The following is an 18,978-nucleotide window of genomic DNA, read 5'->3' on the forward strand; positions in this document are numbered from 1 at the left end:
AACTGTAAGCGCTTTGGGGCAGGGACTCTCTGTTCCTATGTGTTTGTACAGCATCTAGCACAGTGGGGCCCTGCTCTTAGGAGGGGCTTCTAGATGGTTTAGTTGGGGACTGGTCCTGCTTTGAGCAGGGGGTGAGACTAGATACCTCCTGAGGTCCCTTCCAACCCTGATATTCTATGATTCCATGATGCTACTCTAGTGCAAATAATAGTGTATGGATGAGAACATGTACAAACTTGACAGCGGTAAGGAAGTGCAGCTTCTTCCTGCAACAGAAGGTGCTTGAGGATAAAGACAATAGGACTGGATGGGACAGGGTATTACTGTATTTCCCTCTGATCTCTAAAAAGTATCCTTAATACAGCAGTCTGGGCACCTGGACTAGCTCAGCAGTGTAACGCTTCTGTTTCAACAGCCAGTGGCCACAGCTTTTGATTTCACTCCAGCCTGCAGTAGAACTTGGACTACTTCAACTCTCCTGCCCTGTCTTGTGAAAAGCAAGTAGTGGATGCTCTCGGCTGGGAATGAATGGGGAGGTAGGCAAGAACTTATCACCAAGGTCTGGAAGGTACCAGCCGCCTAAACCTGAATTATGTTGCCTGGGCCATGGACCAGTAGTTGGGAATATTCAAACTCTCTAACTTCTAACTTCCCTTCTCCTCTTCCTGAGCCTGCCTCTGAGAATTGGGAGGGTGAGCCACACATAAGAACTTAAGAATGACCAACTGGGTCAGACCCATGGTCCATCTAGCCCAGTGTCCTGTGTTCTGACAGTGACCACTGCCAGATGCCTCAGAGGGAATGAACAGAACAGGGCAATTATCGAGTGATCCATCCCATCATCCAGTCCCAGCTTCTGGCAGTCAGAGGCTCAGAAACGCCCAGAGCATGGGGTTGCATCCCTGACCATCTTGGCTAATAGCCATTGATGGACTTATCCTCCATGAACTTGCCTAGTTCTTTTTTGAACCCAGTATAGTTTTGGCCTCACAACATCCCCTGGTAATAAATTCCACAGGTTGATTGTGTGTTGTGTAAAGAAGTATTTCCTTGTGTTTGTATTAAACCTGCTGCCTGTTAATTTCATTGGGTGACCACTTGGTCACGTGTTATGTGAAGGGGTAAATAACACTTCCCTATTCACTGTCTCCACACCATTCGTGATTTTATAGACCTCTATCATACCCCCCTTAGTCATCTCTTTTCTAAGCTTAACAGTCCCACTGTTTTTAATCCCTCTGCATATGGAAGCTGTTCAATATCCCCAGTCATTACTTGGCACTTATCAACATTGAATTTCATCTGCCATTTTGTTGCCTGGTCACCCAGTTTTGTGAGATCCCTTTGTTACGCTTCACAGTCTGCTTTGGACTTAACTATCTTGAGTAATTTTGTATCATCTGAAAATTTTGCCACCTCACTGTTCACTGCCTTTTCCATATGTTGAATTGCCCTGTTCAGTTCACTCCCTCAGAAAAGACTAGATGTGAACGGAATGGGAACTGAAACCGGTTAGGGGCTGGGGCATTGGGTGGGGGTTGTTGCTGTCTAAGTTCCTCTCGTTCTGCAGTCCCCATCTAAGATGAGCAGCAATGTCTCGTATAGGGAGTGTTAGATGGGGCAAGGGAGATGGGTTTGGGCTGGATGAGAGACAGCTGTTCCGTTGGTGTGCGGTGTTTCTCTCATCTCCATCTCCGTTCTTACTGCTTGGCCTCAGGTAGGGTTCTTTACTCTCCTGGCAAGGGGGATCCAGAAGGTGGGGATGGGAAATTGATGTGGGATCCCCGCCACTGCTGAGCTGTGAAGAGGGTGACCCTTTCCAGGCGCCTGGGGGCTTCCTGGGGGGAGGAGAGAAACTAGGGGGTCTCACCTGGGGCAGGTTGGAGGTGGGGATTGCTAGTCCTTTTCCCCTCCTGGGGCTGTGAGGAATCCCACTTTTCCATATGTGCTGAGTTGTGATGTAAGTGGAATGTGAGGGCAGAGGGGGCAGGTCCTTTCCCTTCTTAGGGAGTGAGTAGGGGAGGATAGGGGGTTACTCTGGGGTCCCCACTTCTCACCAGGTGCTAAGTGGGGTCAGCAGGAGATGGGAGTGCTAGATAACAAAGTGCTTTCCCTTTGTGAGGGATGGGGGCTTATTGGTGTGGGGCAGTTATGCTGGGGTCCCCCCTTGTCCCCAGGTGCTGAATGGTGGCGTGTATTGGAGGTCAGTGGATTTGGGCAGGTCATTGCCCCTCCTGGGGGCTAGGAGTTGGAGGTGTTACTTTGGGGTCCCTAATTGTGCCCGAGTGCTGAGTCATGGGCTGGGTTGGGGGAGATTTGGGCAGACAGGAAGGGGATTTACTGTGGGACCTCCCTGTCCTACATGATGAACTGTGGTGGGAGAGGGGTTGAGCAGGTCCTTTCCCCTGCAAGGGGGTTGCTCAGGGGGTCCCCTGTCCTGGGTGCTACGCTGTGGGGTTGGCTGAGGGGCAGGTGGTAGTGCGGTCACCCGGGGGCTGAACGATGGAGAGGGCTGGGGGCAGGTGGTGGTGGGAGGGGCTCACTCCAGGGTCCCCCCATCCTGGGGGCTGTGGCATCTGGTGGGCTGAAGGGCAGGTGGTGGGGGGGTAATTTTGGGGGCTGGAGTTGGGCAGGTCCTTTGCCCTGCAGTGGGGCTAGGTGCTGTGGAGGGGGAGTCACTCCAAGGGTCCTATTTCTGGGGGCTGAGCCATGGGGTGGGCTGAAGGGAAGCTTCTGGTGGGGTCACTCTGTCTGAGGGCTACGTGGTGGGGTGGGTTGGGGGTCAGGTGGTGGTGGGGTGACATTGGGGTTCCCCTGTCCCTGGGGCTGAGGAGTGGGATGGGCTGAGAGGCTGGTGGTCGGGGATCACTCTGGAGTCTCCCTGTCCTGGGGGCTGAACCGTGAGGTGGGGTGCCACTCTGGGGTTCCCCCATCCTGGGGCTGAGCTGAGGGGTGGGCTGAAGGTCAGGTGCTGGGGGCGGGGTGACACTGGGGATCCCCTCTCCTGGGGGCTGAGCTGTGGGGTGGGCTGGGGGGGATGTGCTGGGCGGGCACTCCGGGATCCCCTGTCCTGGGTGGGTTGGGGGGTCACTCCAGGGTTCCCCATCCCAAGGGCTGAGCGGTGGGCTGTGGGGCGGGTGCTGATGGGGGGTTCACTCCAGTCCTCCATCCCAAGGGCTGAGCGGTGGGGGACAGGTGTAGGGGGTCACTCTGGTCCCCCCGTCCCAGGGGCTGAACTGTGGGCTGGTGGACAGGCGTGTGTGGGGTCATTCCGGGGTTCCCCATCCCAGGGCTGAGCAGTGGGGGACATATGTGGGGGGGGGTCACTCCAGTCCCCCCATCCCGGGGCTGAGCGGTGGGGGACAGGTGTGGCCAAGGGGGGATCACTCCAGGGTCCCCCATCCTGGGGCTGAGCAGTGGGGGACAGGTGTCGCTGGGGGGGGGGTCACTCCAGTCCTCCCCATCCCGGGGCTGAGGGATGCGGGACAGGTGTGGCTGGCGGGGTCACTCTGGGGTCCTCCATCCCAGGGCTGAGCGGTGGGGGACAGATGTGGCCGGCTGGAGGTCACTCCGGGTTCCCCCGTCCCGGGGCTGAGCGGTGAGGTGGGGGACAGGTGTGGCTGGGGGGTCACTCCGGTTCCCCCGTCCCGGGGCTGAGCGGTGAGGTGGAGGACAGGTGTGGCTGGGGGTCACCTGGTTCCCCTGTCCCGGGCTGAGCGGTGGGGACAGGAGTTGGGGGTCACCTGGTTTCCCTGTCCCGGGGTTGAGCGGTGGGGGACAGGAGTTGGGGGGTCACTCCGGTTCCCCCGTCCCGGGGCTGAGCGGTGAGGTGGGGACAGGTGTTGGGGGGTCACTCCGGTTCCCCCGTCCCGGGGCTGAGCGGTGGGCTAGGGGACAGGAGTTGGGGGGTCACTCCGGTTCCCCCGTCCCGGGGCTGAGCGGTGAGGTGGGGACAGGAGTTGGGGGGTCACTCGGGGCTAAGCCGCGGGGCGGGGAAAGCACAGGGGCCGGCGCCCCCTCCCGTCAGCGCTGCGGCCGCCACACGTGGGGCCAGGGCAGCCGAGCCTTTGCCGACGTGTCCCTGCCCCGCGTGCCCCGGAAGCCCCGCCCTCACCCCGGTGACGTCATTGTGAATACGGTCTATCGGACTCATGTTGAGGCCCCGCGCGCTGATTGGTCTGGCAGAAAGGGGCCGGGCCTGACGGACGGGTCGCTGATTGGTCGGCTGAGGGAGTCCCGGGCTCAGCGCGCCTGCGCGGGATGGCGGGAGGGATAAATATCGGCGGCGTTGAGCGCCCCTCCCCCCCACGTTACCGCCGGCTGAGTCTGGTGCGTCCGCTCCGCGCTCCCCTCACCTCAGCGCGTCCGACCCGACCTGACCCGACCCGCCCGGCCCGGCTCGCCATGGCCTCCGCCGCCCCCGGCCAGAGCGGCTCCGCCGCGCCCCTCGCGCTGCAGCGCGGCATCGTCAAGATGGTGAGAGCCGGGCCCGGGCCCCCGGGACCTTCCCTCCCTCGCTCCCCCCCGCGATTCCCGCTTCCCCCCGGCCCCGGGCCCTTCCCCGCCCCCCGCGAGTCCCGCTTCCCCGGGCCCTGCCCCCGGCCCCGGGCCCTCCCCGGGTCTCTGTCGTACCCACCTGTCCGCATCTCCAGCCCCCTCAGTGCCCCCCGCCCTCGCTGCCCCTCCGCCCGCCCCCCCGGTCCCGCCCGCCGCGCCCCGCACCTGCTCTGACCCCTCCCCGCCCCTCTGTTCCCCTGCGCTGCAGCTGGGACCCCGCAGCCCCCCCCGGGCAGGGCTGGAGGCTCCCGGGTCCTGGCGCTGCGGCTGACACGGATCCCTCCTTCCCTGACAGGGGCCTGTCATCTCCTGGCCTCTGCGGGCTGGGCTGGGCACCGTGTGCGCCTTGGGGCAGGGCCCCGGCCGGGTCTGGCGCGCTGGTCCCCGGCCGCTTCTCGCGGGGGGAGGTGGCAGAGGAAAGGGGCGCTAAGTAGAGGGCTGGGAACATCCTGTCCTGTGCCTAGTGGGGCCTGAGACTTGTCTGCTGCGGTGCCTTTGCTGCAGGCCAGGAGGCCTTCCGACGTGGGAGGGGTTGGACGTGTCCTTCAGGCTTGCAGGGGTTGGGGGCTGGGGCATGCTCTGCCCTCCCACAAGGGCTGGGGACCTGGAAGCTGCTCAGCGATTGCTCTTGTCATGTGGATGGACGTGTGTTCATCCTGGGGCTGGGGAGGGCATCCCCTCGACCTGCAGGGAGGGGCCTGAGCCAGAGGATTGGTGGGTATGTACTTTACCCTGAGGAACTGGCAGGCCTTTATGTCCAGGGCAGGCTTTCCATTGGCTTTGCAACATTTTCAGTGGCTGTATGAAAAACTTGCTCCTAAGTAAGTCTGGAGGGAGACTGCTGGGGGTGAGCCCTGAACAGGGTGTAGGGTGATGGGGGAGGGACATGGACACGTGCAGCTTGGTGTGGGGGTGTCTGCATTGTTTGGGGGGCTAAGAGAGTTAGGGAGGTGGGTGTGCAGTGTGTTTTCTGTTTTGGAATTGCTCTGTGTGCTGGTGGGGGAGACCTAGCTTGGGGTTGGTGTATTGCAAACATCTCCATCTGTATTGGCCCAGACAGTGTTGTTTGCAGCAAGCCCTGCTCTGGAAGCTGCCACAAAGTCTAATCCTTTGCTGTTGTCTGGACTGCTGGGAGCCCGTGGAGAGGCTAGGTTTTTCAGATGGGAACCTGGTCTGTGGGAGAGGAGCAGGCACAAGACATATAGCTCAGTTATTTGGGCTGGGGGGAAATGAGGGGGTTGGTAGAAACTGAGACTTGTTTTTCTGGTTGGGCCGGGGGTGTGTGTGGGGAGCTGGGGCTAGTGGGCTGTTTCTATACAGGCCCTGTTAACGGTCAAGGTGCTAGCAACTGTCCTAAAGTCACTGTTACTAGCAGGTCAGGGGTTCATGCCCAATCCTGTGGAGGCAGGGAGTTTTACAGTGGTCATGCCTCACTCTCTCCTAGTTTGTCCTTATCACAACTTTAAATGTGTTCAGAAAAAAGAAGCCTGTTCACGCTGGCCTGGGAAGCAGTGCTGGGTCTGGGCAGGTGATGCAAGGACTGCTAGTGCAATTTCAGCTATAGTGCAGAACAGAATCTTAGTGGAATCTGGACATTGGCCCTGACCGGTGCCATGCTGTGCTCTGAAGGGAACAGTCTTCTAGCCAAGGCAGCAGCGCAGGAAGGTGGGCCGGTCACATCTCTGCTTGCGCAGTGGTTCAGAAGTTGTTCCCCCCTCAGTCTTCCTCCAAGAAGGGATGGTCATCTTGCTCACCACAGTTCATGTGGGCTTTTTACCACCAGAGGGCTTAACCCACTGAATTGTCAGAGCTTTGAATGTGCCCCGTTGGGCTGAAACGGGAAAGGCTTGCTCCTTGTTTAGCTCTTTCAGGAGATCCCCAGAGGGGCTGTACATAGTAGGTTAAAAAAATGTAACTACAGTTTTTACCAGCTTTGAGTTGCTAGGCTGCTGCTAGAGATCCCAAGGAATGTGGGCATCAGACTTCCTGGTTCCTCTGCCAGAGCGAGTGCTGTCGGATTTAGAGTTGGCCCTAGGTCTGAGGTTAGACCTTTCTGTACTCCCTTTCGAGCTGAGATTTTTCAGGCTTAGTTTCTGCCCCAAGACGGACAGCTGCATAAGTTTTCACAAAAATCAGCTAAGTAGTTTGTGTGAAAAACAAACACATCCCTAATTTAAAAAGGGTATATGCAGTAACCAGTGCACTGAGGCCTCTAGTCCTACTGTAATATATAGAGTATATGAAATACAGTTGGCAAACTGATAGGTGGTTGATGGTAAGAGGTCAGTGAGGGGAGGGAGTGCTGTGCAAACAGAGTAAAAGATGCATCATTCCCAAACCCATGTGGATTAGGGGCAAGTCTGTATTAAGAACAGTTCTTTAGCTGTATTGAATCTCCCACAGATTAGGGATTCAGAAGTTTGAAGGCAGGGAGGGAGGCTACTGATGCTGTTACTTACTATCCCTGCTAGATTAGCAGGCAGAGGAAACACTCATCGAGTCTCCACCCCAAATAGAAGCATGTGCTTTTATTTCCTTCCAGCATTTCTTCCTCTTTGGATGTTTTGTCCCTTTCCTGTTATCTTCTGTTCCCTTCCCCCAAGATAAGGTGCTTGAGCAGGCTAAAGGAGCCTCTGCAGCAGTTTCCCTCTCAAGGCACGTGAGACTAAAACTCTAAATTTCACTCTGGGGCCGGCTGCTTCGCCAGCAGCGCAGTTTGCAGGAAGTCACTTGATGATGGAAATTGAAGGGCAGTGAATTTAGACCCAATAGACATAAATGCTACTTCATGTAGCATAATCATCCTTGTGGCATCCATGGCCTCAGGAGGTTATCGAGAGGAGCGCAGTGACTGGATAATTTTATGACCTAACAATTGTAGCTTTGCAACCTGTGATTAAAGGGGAAATCAAGCGTCCTGCTTCAGGGTACAAACTGATTGCGTAGAGGAGTCAGGAAGGAATTCTACCATCTGCAGAATGGTACAGGTGGGTATACTCCGGTTTTTGTCATCGTGTAGAGTAGCAGACTTAAGTCACTGTTTGAGGTTGGTTCATGTCTAAAGTTAGGCTTGTAATCCATGGCTTGGCCTTCATTAAAAATACTTTGCTTTTTAGGAGTACTGAACAACTATATGTCTCATTGAAGTTAATGGGGGCTGTAGGTGTCCTGTGTGTTGGAAATCAGGTAATTTTTATTTAGGTCCCTTGGTGCAGGTTTAAGTTCCCTAACTTTAGGCTTCCAGGTGTGAAAACTTTGGCCTGGGCTCCTGAGCCAGTGCAGCAAATCCTATAAACAAAGTTCTTTCAACTTTCTGTTTATATCATGGCATGACTCTGATTTTGGGGATGTTAACTGGTGTGTGCTGAACACTTGTGAGAAACTCAGTGCATTATTGAACCTTAAATTTGAAATGTCTCAGCTGTGTGAACAAATGAATGTACTTGTCAGAAGTACAAACCTTGTTTCTTCTGCCACTTCCTTTGGTGAGCAAGTGAGACTGGCATATTCTTTTTAAAAACAGACAGTGATGCAGAATAGCAGGGTGTGAGCATGAGCTACAGATGGAGTTCTATGGGAATTTGGCTTAATTTTCAGTTAGATTTAGTTTGCTAAACTGCTGTTTCTCAGCTGAATTGGAAGTTTTCTTCAAATTGCGATTATGCAAAGCATTTTCTGTAATGCTCACTAAACAGCCTTTAGGGGAGTAAAAACTCGTGTGTGTGTGTATATATATATATCTAAATATGTGTGTGTGTGTGTGTGTGTGTGTATATATATATATATATATATATATAGATATGGTGCAGTGGTTAGAGTGCTAGTTTGGGCTGTGGGAGACCTGGGTTTGATATCTGTTTTGCTGCAGACTTCAATCAGTTTGACCCTTACTGGCCTGTAATTGCCAAGATGACCACTGGAGCCTCCTTTTCAAATTGGCTTTACGTTAGCTATTGTCCAGTCATCTGGTACGGAAGCTGATTTAAGCGATAGTTTCCATACTACAGTTAGTTGTGCAATTTCACATTTGCGTTCCTTCAGAACTTGGGTGAATCCCATCTGGTCCTGGTGACTTATTGCTGTTTAATTTATCAATTTGTTCCAAAACCACCTCTCTTGATGCCTCAGTTTGGGACAGTTCCTCAGAGTTGTCACCTCCCTCTTTGAGACTGCAAGGATGATGGTGGGATAGGAATCCCTCCTGCGGCTGTTTCTAAGCCTTTCTGCTTTATTGGAACGATAGTCATGCTCTTCTGTCCATGTAGCTGTCACGTGCAGGCCCCCATTGAGTCACCTTCCTCTGACTTGACCCCTCCCTTCCTCTTTGCAATATCTGACCGTCCTCTTCGATAACTCCCTTTCTGATGGCCCATTTGACCACTGGACCCCTCATTAGCCTTCAGTGCTGGATCAGCTCACCAGTCCCCTGCCTGGCCACAACCTCTTCAGCACCATTTCTCCTGCAGCCCTTGATCACTGCAGCCTGCTCTCTGGCTGCCGTGACTCCCTTTGGTTCATACAAACTTACCTGCCTGTTTGCTCCCCGGCAGTGAATCCCTCCACGGATCCCCTTTCCACTGCATCAAGCTTATTGTTCTTGCCTTCAAGGCCCTTCATGTTTCTGACTCTCCTTAGTGGACCACGTTTATTATCCTTATCTCTCCACTGCAGTGCTAGCCTTGTTGACTCCTCTGTCCACCTCTTCCATAGCAGTGTCTGTTTTCTGTGTCATCCACTGTGCATGGGACACCCTCTAGACCCACTATTGCTGTGAAGTTGGGAAGGGACAACGGGATGGATCAGTCAATAAATTGCTGTGTTCTGTTTACTCCCTCTGAAGCACCTGGCATTGGCCGCTGTCAGAAGAAAGGATACTGGGCTCAATGGGCCATTGGTCGGACCCAGTGTGGCACTTCTTAAGTTCTTATGAAGTCTGCAAGAAATTACCCAGTGAGTAATTTCTAAGTGGGAGGGCAGTGGGGGGATAGCTGACGCAGTCCCCTGAAAACAGAGCTACCAGGCTGTTGCTCTGTTTGTATGTGCTAGACTCTCCCCCACCCTTCCTGTTTTTCATTTTCTCATTGTAGTGTCTTCAGGGTAGGGAGTGTGTCCTCTTCGTGTTAGAAAAATTCCTAGCACGTTGTTGGCACTCCTACAGTGTAACAGAGTCCAGATTGGCATAGTCCTAGTGGGAACGGCCCTCAGGAAGGTGACTTGGGGCATTATTTCTCCACTAAAGGTCACACTTCCCAACTCACTGACCTGCAGTTTTCTCTTAACAGATGTTCTGGCATCCCTCTTAATTTTGTTTTTGCACCTTTTAGGTGCATCTTCCTACTGATGTGGGGAAGCCTGTGGCATTTGGGGAGCTGAGAAATGGGCCTCTGAGCCCCTGCACAAAGAGGAAGAGAAGCTTAAATGTCTCAAACAAGGACATTTTGCCCTAAGTGCACTGCAATGGCTGTTCCTTTCTGTGGCTTAGGTCCCCTGGCTCTCGCAGCTGGCTGGATAATTACGTATATGTTAAATGCAGTCCATGCTACAGTCGTAGGGCAAGTGGCAGCTCATTTTAATGTGTGGGAGATGATGGTTGATTCAAGCTCAGAGTAGCTTGTGGTTGGTCATGGGCTGCAGCTACCAGCTGCGCTAAGGTTTTGAAGCCCCATTGCTGTTTTTAACTATCGGGAATCCCAAACTTCACTCGATGACAATGGAGCAAGCTTAATCGGAAGAGTTCTAGGCTGGAGATGGTTTGAGTGCTGCCCGTGAGTCAGACCTGCATGGCCTGTCATCCAGTGCTCTCATTTCCATCCTGCTCAATCAAGTTGGATCATCACCTTCCCACCCGTGCAGTCTCTGTGGTCATGTCTGTGTGGTAGCTGAGGTGGGTTGCAGTTTCTGTTCCATTGTAGGCACGGAGTAGAATGGACACTGGCTGTTGCTGTCTCCACACTGCCAGTCTCTTGGGTCCTGTAATCAGATTTTTCACCCTGTTAGACCAGTTCTTAAGTAGTGGCTGCTTAAATTTAATTTCCTTCTGGAGAACTGTGTCCAGTTGAGACCCCAGGTGTTAGCAGGGAGGGAATTTCCCACGCTGTGCTGAAATGAGGGGAGATGGGCACTGTCCATCCTGCCATAGTTAATGGGCAGAAAGCTGGTTCTGTGGATGTTTGCTTGAAGAGGTGCAGTGGTACTGTGGTATTACCTGGGTAGGTGCAGACTCCCTTGGGGAAGGGTAAAGGAATTGGGGCTGGGGCATAGGAGGGCTGAAGTTGGCAGGGGAGGAGGGAGAAGCAGATGAAATAAGTAGATGGAAAGTGAATGAAACTGATTATATGAATCTTCCCTTGGGAGCCCCCCCTTCCCCCTGCCTGTATATGGAAATAGCAAGTCTGAGAGCACATGGTAGGTAGCAACCCCCTCTGCACACTGCTGGCTCAGATATTATGGTGGTGAGAGCCATGTGAGTACCCGGCTAGAGCATATTGTATGGGTCATGCTGGTGTAATTCAGCCTGCTAGCCAATTGCTGTAGGAGGAGGGAACAGGAGTCTCAGGAGAGACACAGACCTGTGAGAAGCTGCAGATGGGGCAGAATTAGCAGCTGTAGGTATAGCACTTAGCAAGCCCCATTCTGTGCGAGGGCTTGTTCGCATCTTTGGAGCTGAATGCTACATATATTAGTGCAAGTAGAAGTAAATAGAAGTTAGCTACTGAACGGAGTCAGAGAAGGCAGCAGCACTATTGCTGTGATGAGAGCCTAGAAGATCATTGGAAGGAGCAGATAGGTGAACGGGCTCCCTCTTTTGCAGGCCTGGACTTGTGCAGACAGAGCCCGGGATGTCTCCTTCCAGCACTGGTGTCAGATCCTGAGGACGTAGTAGGTGTTCCCAAGACACCTGAGGTAGTTGGGCGTCTGTTCCCCCAGTCACGTCAAGAGATTAGGGGGCTATAGGTAGGGCTGCTGTCCTACTCACTGTCTGAGTGAATGACAGTTCACAATTCCCCTGTTTGACGTGTTGGGATGATGGGCATGTAGCTTTATGCTTCCAAAGACTGATTGTACTGTAGCCTGGCTCAGAGTCCTGACTTCGCAGGGGCCTATCCTTGGGACAATCTCCTTCTTTGAGCATCCTCTGGGCTCCAAATCCCTACTTAGAGCCACTGTTTCCAGGGATGCTGCCTGGCCTACCTGTTTCATGCCCTCCTCTACCGGAGCTGTTCTGTGGTTTGCCTGCTTTGGTCTCTCTGATCCTAGCCTTTTAATGGGGGAGAACCTGGTCTTACTCTGTGAAACACCATGGAAATCACAGCATTCGTTTTTTCTAATCGGGACAAACTGAGAAAATGAGTTTGAGGAGATGCTTCCTGAGAACCAATTCCTGAAGGAGGAAGGTGCTTGCAGAGCAGCAGGTAGGCTAAAGCTATACAGGGGGCATGGGATACGCTCTGCCATGTATGTGGGGTGCCAAGAATGCACATGGTGCTGTGGTTGAATGAGGACTTTCAGAAGCTAATAGAGGGTGCAAAGACGTGTGTTTTAAGGGACTAAGCAAAGGTAATCAGAGACTGCAGGCAGGTTGATTGCAATGGCTGACTGAGAGCAGAGCATAAGGGAGCACTGCAGGGTAAGATACCCTAGGAGCCTTAGATTTTTGAAGGAGACCTCCATGAGCTGCAAGAGGTGGCATGGGGAACTGGACTGAGTTGGAAGATAAAGCAGAAGTCTTGGTCTTTGTCCCTGTACTGTGGATTTGGGGTCTGTGAATGGTACATGTCAGGAATGGGGAGGCTTGAAGGCGAATGGGGATGGCCCAGTGGTCTGCCTCGCCAAGGGAGGGGTGGCAGGTCAGCAATAAGGTTCCTTTGTGGGTGGAACGCACAGGATTGAGAAGCTGGTTGCCCCTGTGTTTGGTGAAGTGGGGAGGAGAAGCTTGAAGAGCACAGATCTCTGGCTAGTCCCTGTGTGAGCATGGTGAAGGTGCAGGATTGAAACACAAGGAAAAGCTCTAACTTCACCCCCCCTCCCTGGCTTCTCCTTACACTTAGGCATGGCAGGGCCAGTCTGCGCAGGTGAGCAGTAGAAATCGGTGCTCACATCTGACTCAGGTTTGCTCTCCTGAGGCCTGGGAGAGTAGTGGGGTCTCTGCCTTTTTCAGCAATGTCCTTGAGAGCATTGCACTCCTAAAAAGGCCCCAAACATGTATATCTAGCCTGTGTGGGAGCCCAGACATCACAGCCTTTGCAGAAGGGGGGAAGATGCTTCTCGAAGAGCACCCAGTCCTGTCCCTGCTTGGTGTATGGCAGATGTGCCCCCATGTGAGGAAAGTAGCAGTGCCACGTGCCTATTAACATACATGATGTGGAGTGGAGGCTGGGCTCTGTGAAAGACTAGCTGACCCCTGGGGCAACATGGCATATTCCTTTCTTGGAACCACAGGTGCAGGCAGATCGTATCTTCTCGCTGCACGGGCAATGAGAGCTGGATAGTTACACACAAGGAGGCAGATGGATGGCTGCTGTGGGAATGACGACTAGGATGTCAGCTTTGTGCATTTTTTGTGATGGGAATCTCAAACCTAATAAAAATGCACAGTAACAATGCTCAGCCCGGCTCACCCAGTGATCGCAAAGCACTTTACAAAGGAGAGTCAATGTTGTCCTCTTTGCAGATGGGGAAACTGACCCTCAGAAGTGAAGTGTCTTATCCCAGGTAACAGAGAGTGTGTCCCAGCACAGCTGGGAACAGCACTCACATCCACCTGACTGCAAGTCCACTGGACTGTGCTGTAAGGTCTGAGGCCTTTTTCTGCAGCAAAAAGCAGCCAGATGGAAAGACAGCAGCCATGAGCTAAGTAGCAGAGTCACCCTCACATTCCCTCTAAATTGTATTAAAACAAACTACTGTCAGGCTGTTAAGGAGGTGCTCCTCTCCAAACAGCACCCACTCCCACCAGATAAAGAAACAGAGCTTAAGATGTTTAGAGAACTCTTGTTTGATGGCATTCTGTCTGGCAAGGAACCACATATCAACAGTTGTGGTTGTGAAATCCCCACTACTTTGTTGTGTCTTTATGGTCCCCACTTCTGTTTATCTGTAGGGTCTCTGGTTCTATGATTGTTTCTGTTTCATAACTAATCTTGCAAGATTTAATTCAGCTAAGGTGCTGGGGTCTGATTGGTTAAAGAATTATTTCGTAATGGGCTAGGATTGGTGAAAAATACTGTAGTTTACAATGATTGGTTATGGTACAGCTAAGCAGGACTCAAGTTTCACTATATAAACTAGAGTCCAAAAGGAAGTTCATTGGAACCAACTCGAGGGGACAGCCCCGAGATCAGAGCTGCCAGACCTCAACACCATGCCAACCACATGGTGCAGAATACTGGAGCCAAGGACAACCTAATCCTGACTGGCCACCAAGAAAAGCTTGTCTGCCTTATGGGGAGTGGTGGACATTGTATGCTTACTTAGCCTGTATATTCTGTTTTGGTAACTGTTGATAAATAGAGGTTAAGGGTATTACTGTGTATGGCTCTTTCACTGGTAAAAGGCCCCACAAACCCGCAGAAGATTATGGTCTGAGCCCTAAGAACTGGGTAAGGGTGTAGATGCCTTTTGCCTAGAGCCCTAGGAACTGGGAAAGGGTTGGATAATTTAGGCACCCCTGTTCCTAGGATCTCAAGGTGTAACCCAGTTAAAGTTGGGATGCCCTAGAGTGTGCAGGTAACAATGCTTTCTTGAGAAAATGACCTGCTCTTAGAGCAACCCCAGTGCTTGCAGAGCATCCTGCTGAGTTGGATGGAGACAGGCGTCCTACCTTGTCTTGGAAGCTGCTTTCTTTTTTTAAAGAGTAAAACCCTAGCACTTCTGGCTGCAGTGAGAACTTTATGAATGTGACTGGAGAGTAACTGATGATGCCCACAGCCTGAAACAACAGCTAGGCCTGAGCTGCCCCTTTTACCTTGATTGGTAACTCAGAAGCCTAACAATGTGAATCAAAGCATGAGGAAGGTGAGGGGTGACTAGGTTAGCTTGCTGCATTGCTGTGATCCGTTGCTTTAGTGAGTTGGCATCTTGTTCTGAACTGCAGGGGTATTTTCTGACCTTTCTACCTTGCTTCTCTTTTACTATATTGTCTTGCTGCCTGAAAACTCCTGTTCCCTGAACCTCTGGAAGGAACTCTATTGAATTCAGTCACATTCCATCTTAGTCTGAGCCTGCATGTCACCTTTGGGCTTTCTCCCCTCTGCCACATTGAGTCTTGATGGGTCGTCTCTTGCAATCATTCCCTCTGGCTTTCTCTCTAGGGAACTGCCTGGGGTGACGAGGGCTGGTGTCCAGGGCAGGTCTTCCCCTGAGGTGAGGTACCTGGGGGCTGGGCTCACTGTGAGGGAATTGCCTTAGCTCATTTGATGAGCTGCCATCTCTAACCCTTCTCGGCATCCCAGATGAGTTCCTCAGGGGTCACCTTCCCTGTTAGTGGCTGTTGGAGGTCAGCTGTCTCCGGTCAGTACAGGTAGACACAGATTCCTGGTATGTCTGGGAGGTGGGGGATGTGGTTGGATCTTTACTGTGTGCCCAGACACTGTCTGGTGTAGAGCTGGAAGGAACCTGGGTTTAGTCCAGCCCCCAGTGGTGATGCTGTAACCTGACCTGAGTAATTACCCTCATGGAGTTGCACTGTCTGATACTAGTCTCCTGTGTACTCTGCATCCTGCACAGTGTTGCTTGAGGCTTGTTTTATAGCTCAAATCTAACGATTCATCGCTGATCAGATAGGATTGGTGGTTGGTTTCTTTTTCCTGTTGCCTTTTTGCATAAATGACAGGTGATACAGCTGGAAACAGCCTGCTGATTCATCCTGGGCCCTCATAAAATCTCTTGCATGTTCGCAAAGTCGAGGTGACTTGCTAAAGACAAGTCAGCTGTTCCATCTTGGAATACTTGGTTTGAACTGAGGATTCTTGGTTCCTGTCATGGATTCCACCTAGGGAAGGGCAAGCACGTCTGCTGAGTGGTCTTTTCAGGACTTTGCTCCTGTTCTGCTCAGTAATTCCAGTACTGTGTCCTGGATGTTGCAATTCACTTGAAAATGGCTGAGTTCTGGCTGCTCTTTCAATCCGGTGCTGAAAGAGAAGCCAAATGGCCAAGGTGGTGTATGGCTTGCTTTCTTGCCAAAAAAAATAGTCAATTCTAACAGGTCCAAGCATGTAATATGTGATGCATTTCAGCAACTTCTAGCCACCTAGTCAGGTTTTGCTTTTTGCTATGTGCAGACATGAACAGTCAGGGCAAACAGATTACTAATTTCTAGCAACAGGTTAAGTGGCACTTCCCCCTGGGAGAGGCCATCTGGGACCCTGAAAACAATTAAATGCAAATTCTGGCTAGCCTTCTGGTGCTGAACTCACTAAATGTGTGAAATCAGCAACTTGGGGCAGGAACTTAATTTGTCTTTAAAGCTCTGTGCATAGGAATATATAGAAAAGCTATAGGAATGATGGTAGTTAGTTTGCACTTCAGATGGGACCCTCATTTTGAGCCAGATTTGTGGGTGGCTACAGCTGCTGTGTAAACATGTTTCAGAGGGGCAGCTGTGTTCATCTGTATTAGCAAAAACAAGGAGTCCTCCTTGTGGCACCTTTAGAGACTAACACATTTATTTGGGCATAAGCTTTTGTGGGCTAAAACCCACTTCATCTGATTATGCCCTGATAAATTTGTTAGTCTCTAAGGTGCACAAGGGCTCCTGGTTGTTTTTGTGTAAACATGGGAAGCCTGGTGACTGGAGATACCTCTGCCTTCCCATGGTGTCAGCTTGTAAATGCACCGTTTGACTTGTTTTACAATGTGGGTTTCCTCTGCCTCTTTGCTAGCTTCCCCTCCCTTCTACATATGCCCCTTTGTGCCCATATCATGCCTTCATGGCTTTCTTTCCCATCATGCTCTTGGCAGTCTGAGCGTAATGAACGTTTTAGCTCAGGGGTGGCCAACCTGTGGCTCTGCAGCCACATGCGGCTCTTCAGAAGTTAATATGTGGCTGGAGCTACAGGTGCCAACTTTCCAATGTGCCGGGGGGTGCTCACTGCTCAACCCCTGGCTCTGCCACCGGCCCTTCCCCCACTCTATCCCTTCCCGCCCCCTCCCCTGAGCCTGCCATGCCCTTGCTCCTCCCTCTCCCTCCAGAGCCTCCTGCATGCAATGAAACAGCAGATTGTGGGGAGGATGCTGATTGGCGGGGCTGCCGGTGGGCAGGAGGCACTGGGAGCGGGGGGCTGCTGACCTATTACTGTGGCTCTTTGGCAATGTACACTGGTAAATTCTGGTGGCTCCTCAGGCTGGCCACCCGTGTTTTAGCTCTTTGCCTGACTGATAGTTGACCTCGTGCCTGGGTTATAAAGTCAGAAGCGTGAGTGCTGAGTGTAAGGGTGACTAGCGGGTGTGGGACAGTGGTATGGATTTTATTGCACGCTGTGTGAAAAGACAAACCTTGCTATCTCCAGTGCTGGTGAAAAGAGTTAAACTGCTGCTCTAGCAGAGACTGTAGTCTGAGCTGTCAGGTCCAATTTGCCCCAGGCCCATAAAATCTCTGGGTGAGGTCCCCAGCTGTAATGAAGGAATGCCCAGGGCGGGATCAAAAGCTCACTTTGTGCTGCACTGATCCTGGGCCAGTCCCTAGTGTAAGTTAGAGGAGCCTAAAAGTTGTGTTAAGTTGACAGCAGCTGCTGACAATTCCAAGGGACCAGTATCACAGCAGGGGGAGTCTGGTGGCACCTACGCTGGCAGCTGGAGGTGCTTCTCTAGCTGCCCTTCGATTGTGCTGGAGTGACCCTCCTATGACCAGATACGCCAGCTTTTGGGGGGCTGGGCCATCTGGACCTCTTACTGAAATCCCCCAGAACCATCAGATTCAAGGCTTCACCTGCTAACAGCAGCTGCCTCTTCCCCTCATCAGAGAACCCTAATAATTTCCCAGAACACTTAGGTGTTATTGGTAATTGGATAAAACAGTTAACAGCATCTGACTTTCCTTGGGCCCTGTAAATTAAAGATTAAAGATAATTACAACTATGAAACCTCAGAGTCCTTAATTGTTGAGCACTGAGGTCTTTGTAACAGGATTGATCTGTATGTATAATTTACTTTCAGGCTTAAAGTGAAACTCATTTTCCAGTAGTTTGTAGTGTGAATTTATTTCATTTATATGATCTACTGTATGACAAATAACAAATCGCATGTAGCGATGCCTGGTGCCATGTGCAATACAAATGATCTCCAGGTAGGAATGTTTGGGGCCAGTTATCTGGTGTGTACCATCTATCTGCTGTTCTGCTGGGCACAGTGATATGCTCCTGAACACAGGAGGCAGCATTCTCCAGTGCAGAGAAACATGCCAGTTTCCCTGGTATCTTGTGTATAATGCTAAAAACTGACCCGAGCCCTCAGTCAGAGTGGAATGAGGATTCAGTTCCCAGTAAATCAGTTACATTGCATCACTTTTTCTCCTAGATCCCAAAAGCCCTTAGCAAAGGATCATTGCAACCATGTCTGGGGTGGAACACAAGAGCTGTTTAACAGAGCACAGCAACCCTTCACCTCTCTTTAGGTTAGGAAGTAAGGAATGTTGTCTCCAGTTTAAGCCACAGTGGGAATTTTATGGAAGCAGGAAGTGATTGTTCAGCTTGAAACATGACTCGGGGCATTGTGGCTTTTAATAGCATCCATCACCATGGTAGCTAGCTAATAACCTTTAGAAAATGGGAAATGTGTGACCCCCCCGGGAATCCCAGCTAATCCCTGACTGGGCTGGCAGGGGGCCAAACTTTGTTCTCCAGCTGACGAAGTGGGCATTCACCCACGAAAGCTTATGCTCCAATACGTTTGTTAGTCTATAAGGTGCCACAGGACTCTGTTGCTTTTTACAGATCCAGACTAACACGGCTACCCCTCTGATACTTTACTGTGCAGAGACAGTAGTGTGATAAATGGGTGGGTCACAATCTTGGGGAGAATTGGGTTGAGACTAACTAGACCAGAACTGTGGAAAGCCTTTTGTTTGCTGTCCACGCTGGTCAGATTGTTCTCGTTACTATAATTTATGGAGCTGGCAACATTTCCCAACAATGTGTGTGTGAGAGAGAGGGTCTCTTTTCCATTGGCCTTGTGGGCCATTCTTTTTCCTCTCCCCCCCTTTCACTGGCAGATCCCCCAGCACATTCCTGTTTTGAGTGGCTTATTAATCTGAAAATGTGTAACAACTATCAGCTTCAACAGTCAGTCAATGCCAAGTGCTCAGGACCTCGGTTTTAATTCTTCCACTAGCACCACTGAGTGGAGTGTGTCCAGATTACAGCACATGGGAAGCAATTACTGTCCTAGCTCCCTTGTAGAAACTACCACTATATGGGGGGATCTGGC

At 51.7% G+C, this 18,978-nt stretch overlaps 1 protein-coding gene across 2 annotated transcripts in view; it reads left to right on the forward strand.

Moving 5' to 3' along the window:
* The first annotated feature begins 509 nt into the window (after nucleotides 1–509).
* Nucleotides 510–18,978, forward strand: part of SND1 (staphylococcal nuclease and tudor domain containing 1) — a 477,167-nt gene continuing 458,698 nt past the window's right edge. The window contains exon 1 of one of the 2 annotated variants that reach the window (XM_039520222.1): nucleotides 510–536. In XM_039520222.1, coding sequence (XP_039376156.1) covers nucleotides 525–536 — 12 coding nt within the window. In that variant the 5' untranslated portion in view covers nucleotides 510–524. Of the gene's footprint in view, nucleotides 537–4,301; nucleotides 4,477–18,978 lie in introns of those variants that run through there. The other variant, XM_039520221.1, reaches the window with a different exon arrangement.

This window comes from Mauremys reevesii, linkage group 1, assembly GCF_016161935.1.
Source record: "Mauremys reevesii isolate NIE-2019 linkage group 1, ASM1616193v1, whole genome shotgun sequence".
Classification (NCBI taxonomy): domain Eukaryota; kingdom Metazoa; phylum Chordata; order Testudines; family Geoemydidae; genus Mauremys; species Mauremys reevesii.